General features: G+C 34.0%; 3 protein-coding genes across 4 annotated transcripts in view; 1 reads left to right on the forward strand and 2 right to left on the reverse strand.

Moving 5' to 3' along the window:
• The window catches only part of LOC122570535 (proteoglycan 4-like), a 6,363-nt gene extending 3,076 nt beyond the window's left edge, over positions 1–3,287 (reverse strand). Inside the window, exons 1-2 of one of the 2 annotated variants that reach the window (XM_043732954.1) lie at positions 2,952–3,287; positions 472–2,514 (exon numbers count right to left, since the gene is read on the reverse strand). In XM_043732954.1, coding sequence (XP_043588889.1) covers positions 472–2,514; positions 2,952–3,029 — 2,121 coding nt within the window. In that variant the 5' untranslated portion in view covers positions 3,030–3,287. Of the gene's footprint in view, positions 1–5; positions 2,515–2,951 lie in introns of both variants that reach the window. The other variant, XM_043732953.1, reaches the window with a different exon arrangement.
• A 136-nt stretch (positions 3,288–3,423) lies between these two features.
• Positions 3,424–4,780, reverse strand: LOC122570539 (TM2 domain-containing protein CG10795). The gene is made up of 3 exons (XM_043732962.1): positions 4,463–4,780; positions 4,157–4,238; positions 3,424–3,982 (listed from the first exon to the last, which is right to left on the reverse strand). The coding sequence occupies exons 1-3, from the start codon at positions 4,662–4,664 to the stop codon at positions 3,706–3,708; spliced, it is 561 nt and encodes a 186-aa protein (XP_043588897.1). The 5' UTR covers positions 4,665–4,780; the 3' UTR covers positions 3,424–3,705.
• A 99-nt stretch (positions 4,781–4,879) lies between these two features.
• On the forward strand, positions 4,880–6,751 carry LOC122570538 (myb/SANT-like DNA-binding domain-containing protein 3). Its single transcript, XM_043732961.1, has 4 exons — positions 4,880–5,019; positions 5,145–5,530; positions 5,852–6,078; positions 6,333–6,751. The coding sequence occupies exons 2-4, from the start codon at positions 5,262–5,264 to the stop codon at positions 6,731–6,733; spliced, it is 897 nt and encodes a 298-aa protein (XP_043588896.1). The 5' UTR covers positions 4,880–5,019; positions 5,145–5,261; the 3' UTR covers positions 6,734–6,751.
• The last annotated feature ends 340 nt before the right edge of the window (positions 6,752–7,091 follow it).

A 7,091-nucleotide genomic window follows, 5' to 3' on the forward strand; every position in this document is an offset into this window, starting at 1 on the left:
ATCATTTAAAATTGTTGGCTCAGTGTTAATATTTTGAGTTTCAGTAACAGGTAATGCAGAATTTTCATTAGAAGGAATTCCAACTGGTGATTCGTCTGAAATTACTTTTGTTGCCGGTTCCTCTTCCGGTTCTGTGTTGATAAGGGTTGTTGAATCATTTAAAATTGTTGGCTCAGTGTTAATATTTTCAGTTTCAGTAATAGGTAATGCAGAATTTTCATTAGAAGGAATTCCAACTGGTGATTCGTCTGAAATTACTTTTGTTGCCGGTTCCTCTTCCGGTTCTGTATTGATAAGGGTTGTTGAATCAGTTAAAATTGTTGGCTCAGTGTTAATATTTTCAGTTTCAGTAACAGGTAATGCAGAATTTTCAGTAGTTGGAATTACAACCGGCGATTCATTTAGAACTACTTCTTTTGCTGGATCCTCTTCCGGTTCCGTATTAATAAGGGTTGTTGAATCAGTTAAAATTGTTGGCTCAGTGTTAATATTTTGAGTTTCAGTAACAGGTAATGCAGAATTTTCATTAGAAGGAATTCCAACTGGTGATTCGTCTGAAATTACTTTTGTTGGCGGTTCCTCTTGAGGTTCTGTATTGATAAAGGTTGTTGAATCAGGTAGAATTGTCGGTTCACTGTTAATATTTTTAATTTCAGGAATCGATAATTGAGGGTTTCCAGTAGTGGGATTTACAACCGGTAATTCGTTTAAAACTACTTTTGTTACCGGCTCTTCTTCCGGTTCTGTATTAATAAGAGTTGTTGGATCACCTACAATTATTTCTTCAGTGTTAATGTTTTCAGTTTCAGTAGTTGATTCTTCGTTCAAATTTTTTGGTGCTTTATATTGATCTGCCAAATTAGGATCTTGAGAAATAGGAATTTGCACGGGTGGTTCAAGTGGAATTATTGCTGTAGCCGGTTCTTCTTTGGCTTCTACATTATTAAGGGTTGTAGGATCTTCTGAAATTGTTGGCGCAATGTTCATGCTTTCATTTTTAGTAATTGGTTTTTCGCTGGATTCTTCTTGTATACTATGTTGATTTTCTAAATTAGGTTCTTCAATAGGTATTTGTACGGGTGATTCAGTTGGAATTATTTCTGCAATTGGTTGTTCCTCTGGTCGACTAGGAGCTGTAACATCCTCTGTAATTATTGGTAGAGTGTTTTCTGCTCCATTGAATGATTCTTCGTTAAATTCTTTTGTTGTACTATGTTGGTTTTGTAATGTAGGATCATTAATAGGAATTTCCAAGGGCGGTTTGTTTGAATCTAGGTTTGTAATCGGTTCGTTACTTCTGATGCTTGTAGGATCGGCTGAAGTTATTGGTTCAGTGTCGATGTTTCTGATTCCAGACATTGGCTCTTTGTTGAATTCTTCTGTAGTACTATATTGTTTCCCGAATCTAGGATTCTGAGAACCAGGTATATTTTCTTTCTCTGTGTTTTCTAACATTGATGGATCATCTAAAATTGTTGGTGCAGTTCTATCTTGGTCATCAGGTGATTGCTCCTCAGGATCATCCGTTATAATTCTCGTATGACCATTTTCAAATGGTCCTGCTACAGTCGTGGATCCTAATTCTTTATTCCCATTTACTTCGATGGGCAAATTAAATTCAGTCGGATACGTGTTCTCTACTGCCATTGTTGAATACGTGGCAGTTATAGGTATCGCGAAATCTCCAGTGTTTGTAAAACGTGACTTTTCTAAAGCACGTTCCGTCGTCGTTACAATATCGTTACTGTCACCTGATCGCGTGAGTTCAGATACGAATGGTTTGGTGTAAGAAGTAGTTATTGACATAATTTCATCATTATTCTCAGACGTTGAATTAGTCGTAGTGTCTTCTTCATTCGTAAATATCGTTTCACAAGTTTCCGATCTTCCCTTTATCGGAAATTTATCAGCTTCCTTTAATGTCATATTTTCTTTCTTTCCATCCCATGGATGATTTCTACACGAGGGTAATGATTCTGGTTCACGACAAGTACTGGATGGCTTACACATTTCAGTTTCTGTGTCATAAGCCATATTTTTTGGACACGTGTAGAAATTTTGATTTATTTTATTACCATGCATCGAGCAAGTATAAAACAAACCACAGTTATCTGGAACCGGAAATGACCCGGTTTTTAGGCATTCGAGATGTTGAACAGAATCAAAATCGGAATTTTGTCCGTTGGTAGCAGAAATATGCTTCTCACGAGGTACCAAGATACATTTTTGTAGATGGCTTTCGAAATGTCTGTTTTGGGGACACTGGGCCAAAATGGTTTTGTTCTGTCTGCAAATGTAGTAGTATCTTGGATTTGTGCAGTGTGGTTTTAATACATTCGACCCGCAAGATTTTTTGTTATTTACATAAAGCGCTTTTCCGCCACCGATTACACCCATACAGATGCCTTTGTCTACGTCGAAATATTGGTTGATCCTGCATGGTGGATGCTTAGATTTTAAAGTCCTGGGATATCTGTGTGCCTCGTAATTTGTGATATCTGTGGCATCAACGTCCTGTAGATAATTAGAAGTTCATTTATGAGATTGTGTATCTAAAATATAATTAAACTGACGATCTGCGATTTTACAATGACGGAAGTAATTTTTACATAGTTTGATTAAAAAGAGATGAATTTTATAATTATGAAATCTGTTTTCTTTAAATCGTGACGTCATTGACATTTTTTGAATAAAAAATTGTGAAAATTTTGAGAGAAAGCTGTTTAAATATCTAAGTTAAACGAAACAGTCTATATTTGTTAAATATTTAATTTGTTTAATAAAAATAATTATATTTAATTAAAAGAATTATGTTAAATTTATTATTGCAAAAGTATATAAAATTTATTTTATATTACTCCGAAAAAGTAAAAAAGAAGCAGTTTGTAAATCCTGTCCTATCTAATGTCAGAATACGCGGAATTATAATAATAAAGTAATGCAAGACTTACATCTAATCTGCTCACTGGTTGGCTAACTACGATTAGAGTCACAAATTGGAATAGTAAAACTAGAATAAAACTCTTCATATTCGATAGTCACATTAATCGGTGTGAAGGTTTTTTTACTTATTTGATCAGTGAGAATACTTTTTACACTCGATGCCGAAAGTTGTCTGTCCATCAAGGTAACGTGTTTCAGCACTTTTATATCAAAAACGTGCTGGCTGATAATTAAGCTGCGATAATTGCAATTATCGGGAACGTCATTTTACACAATATACAAGTGCGTGATCAAGTTTACACGTTGTTCTTCACACAAGTTTGCTTAATTAACTGTGATTAAATTACGTCGGTAGGCACGTTTCGTAAATTAGGTAAGCATTAATCCTTCTGATATTCAAGATGATAACAATAACGACGAATATAAAAGAATGCAATGCTCGTAAACTTAGAAGTATTTAATAGAGGAAGAAAGGAACACTTACAGATAAAAACAAATATTTATTACACGAACATACTGGCAATAGGTAATAAGTCAGTAACAAATCTGTATATACAATGTTTCGTTGAAATACATATCTACAAAACAATTATCTTCTGTTTGTTCATTAAAATAGCATACACAGTAATTTTTTTCCCTGTATGCTGATATAGGACTCGATTCTAGGATTGTATGTATTATATATCGTTGTTTGTGATTGAAGCATGGGCTGTAGAACTTTTAGACTGATCAATCGTTATCTTCTGTATGAGAAAAAATCATTCAACATTCGTATTGTGGCACTCTGTATGTAAAGTTATTACTTGTCACAATATGAATTCCTGCACCATAATATGGTATCACATAATGCGAACCATCCGCAGGTCCCACAATTTGTGTTGCAATAAGTATTATATCAGCAAATTGGCCAAGAAAGAGGAATCCCAAAGTACTTAACTTAAGAAAGCCCAATGCTGGATATCCAAGATAAAATCTATCTGCCCCAAACATTCCAAGAAATATAGAGAGTAACAACGATGTCTCGAATGAATATCCGTTTCTGTAAATATAAATATAAAAAGCAACTTTATTTATTGTTTATATATGTTTTTACATTAAATATTAAATATAATCTTCAGTATCATGTTTATTAACACATTTTCAATATTACAAATATTAGTAAATTCTATTTGAAACATTAATATAGTAAACAAGCAATATTATATATACTTACGTCCATTTACAAGGAATATCTTTCTTGAATGTATTATTTTTTGTTTCTGTACAAATGAGGCCATCCGCAGCCAGACATAACACTGAGAACAAAACAATGAATATATAATTTAAACTTTCATGTCCGCAAAATTAGAAAAGGTAATAAATTTATCTATCTATGAACGAAGAAAACAAAGAAAAATTTTAAATGATTAACTACAGAATGCACGTTTTCAAACTTGGAGTACATCTGACATATAGGTTATGTCGAACTTTCCTTCCTTTTCAGAGCAATAAGAAGAAAAACGCAATAAAATTTATCTACCTTTGGCTTTATTTTCCTTCGTGCAACCTTTGGGTTGTTGCGTTTTCGGATCTATGAAATCATAATCGGGATGAGGACAGATATATTGTCCCATTCGTAGGTTACTGCAGTCGATTTCATACGTGTAATCAACACCATTGCTCAGCGGTATCGAGAGAAGAAGCAAAATGAGCCCGCTAAGGTATTGCATCAGGTGGAACATGCCGTTTCATTTTATAACAATTACTATAAATACCACACTCTGTCACTGTATCTACTGTCTCCCGCAAGTTCGCGATATCCTGTACATGTTTGTATTTTGAACGCACTGTCATTAAAACGACTTCCCTCTGGCGCCAACTGCTTGGAATGTTCATGAACTATATTTTATGATATTTCTTCTGGCGCCAGATTTTCCGTTAACATCAAACGCATCGCGTTAAGTGAAACGTTTTACAGATATGATAGACTACGATTTTAACACTTGAGTTGCATTAATTAAGTACTTGAGCTGAAGTATACAATTATTTATAGTAAATAGCGTGATACTTCTTGGAGAATATGAAACTCTTCTTTTTGTAAGTACTATTGGACGTTTTATTAAGATAAAATGGATAGCCATAAGAAGGGTTAGAATAGATATAATGCAATCGAATGCAAAATCCATTGTAATAATATATTATTTTGGAATTTTGTTTTTTAGTTATGTTGCGTGAGATCGTGTAAGGAGTTTATACAAGTCCGCCGTTTAGTCGCGTTGGTGGTAAGGAATAAACAGTGGAAGACCGCCGTGATAGTTGAGCGTTTTTTCTGTGCTAAAATGGCTTCTTCGTCGTTGAAAAGTACTCGGAAAACTTATAGCTTCGAGGAACGAGAAATTTTGATAACCTTGATAAATAAGTACGAAGATATCGAGGATAAGAGGTCCGATCCGATATCGATGTATAAACGAAAATCAGCATGGTCTCAACTGGCCAACGAATACAACTCGATGGTAGGCCCTCAAGCGATACGTTCGGCTGTACAGTTGAGACGCTGCTGGGAAAATATGAAAGCATGCAAACGGAATCGTGAAGAGAAGAAATTACGGTAAATACAATATTTTCACGATATCATCTACCTTTCATTCATGTTGGCCTATAAATATGTAAAAACGCGGGAATATACGAATATTGTATAATCAAATGATTAGGCTGTTTCACTTATCATTATCGTTCTTATCCTTCTCAGATTTTTTATTTTTCAGTTCAGAGTTTTTACGTAATATAACTTTTTCAGTATATAAGTTAGTTTCTTACTAGTTTATAAACTTTTATTTATCTCGATTTCTTATCAAATATTATTGGAAATATAACTAACGAAATTTGTATAAATTTATGGAATGACACACCTTTATATCGATTTTTTCAGTGGTATTTCGAGAAGCTTTTGTCACATATCTAAGGATCACACACGGTCGAAAAGTTGGGAAAATAGGAATTCCATGGCAGAAGTTCCTATTCCTACCGGAACCGTAGGTTTGCCGCCAAATGTCGTGTTTGAGCCAAAAGAGTCTGAACCGTTTACGTTGCAAACTGTCTGTACTATAAAGCCGTCAAAACAATTCTCGAAAGAGGAAAATAATTATAAAGATTCAGGTTATTCCTTCTTCCTTTTCATTTTATCTCCTTTTATCTTTCGTTATTGATTTCTTTTCTGTAAAAATCACTGCCTTGATTTTTGCATTCTGCAATTCATCCTTTATTTATGAATAATGGAAAGGAAAAATGTTCAAAGACCTCATTTGTTCTTTACTTTACAATTTCTACATTTATATCTATGTGATCTATTGATTTATCTATTTATTTAAAAGACATAAGAATGTCATTCAACATTCCCTTTATTACCTCAGATTCTGTCAAGAGTAAAATCGATTCGAATTCCTTATCGCACGGTTCAGTAACCGACTGTTTCGACAAATCCAAAAAGGATTTGGACTCACTCATGGTGGAGAAATTAGACAAAGACGAACTACCGGAGAAAAACCGAATAATTTTCAAATCGAACGCAACTCAAACGTTCATCTCTCCTTCGATTGTTCACGAGCAGCCTCGAAGGACGAAGAGATCCCTTCACAAAGAGGAAGAACTGCACGTATTGGCTTTATCGGAGGCACAGATGAAAGTTGATATCGCTGCCATGTTGAAAGAGGAGGCCAGAATTAAATTAGAAGAGGCTCACTATCGTAAAGAAGAGGCGAGGCTAAGGATGCTTCTTTTTACGTATAAGCTCGATAGGATAAAGGAAGATTGACTCGAGAGAATAAAATGAATATACTTACGTACGCTTCGTGCGATGGCTTTGTTCACTTCTTTTTTCACGGTGATCAAAAGAAAAGGGAGAGATACCATTAGATTAAATATAAACGAACGATATTCGATATCTGTAATATCTGTTTATTAATAGCAATTTCTTTCTAACTACAATTGAAATCGTAATAAATAAATGCTCGTAATTTTAGTTACTTATGATTCGCTAATAATAATTTTCAAATGCGAACAAGGAGTCTTCTCAATCCTTGCTATCGATTATTTTATAATTTGTTTCGTATAATTAATATAAATATTCCCATTTTATATCGTTCTAACTTAAAACTGAATGCATAGATTGG

This window comes from Bombus pyrosoma, linkage group LG9 (genome assembly GCF_014825855.1).
Source record: "Bombus pyrosoma isolate SC7728 linkage group LG9, ASM1482585v1, whole genome shotgun sequence".
NCBI lineage: Eukaryota > Metazoa > Arthropoda > Insecta > Hymenoptera > Apidae > Bombus > Bombus pyrosoma.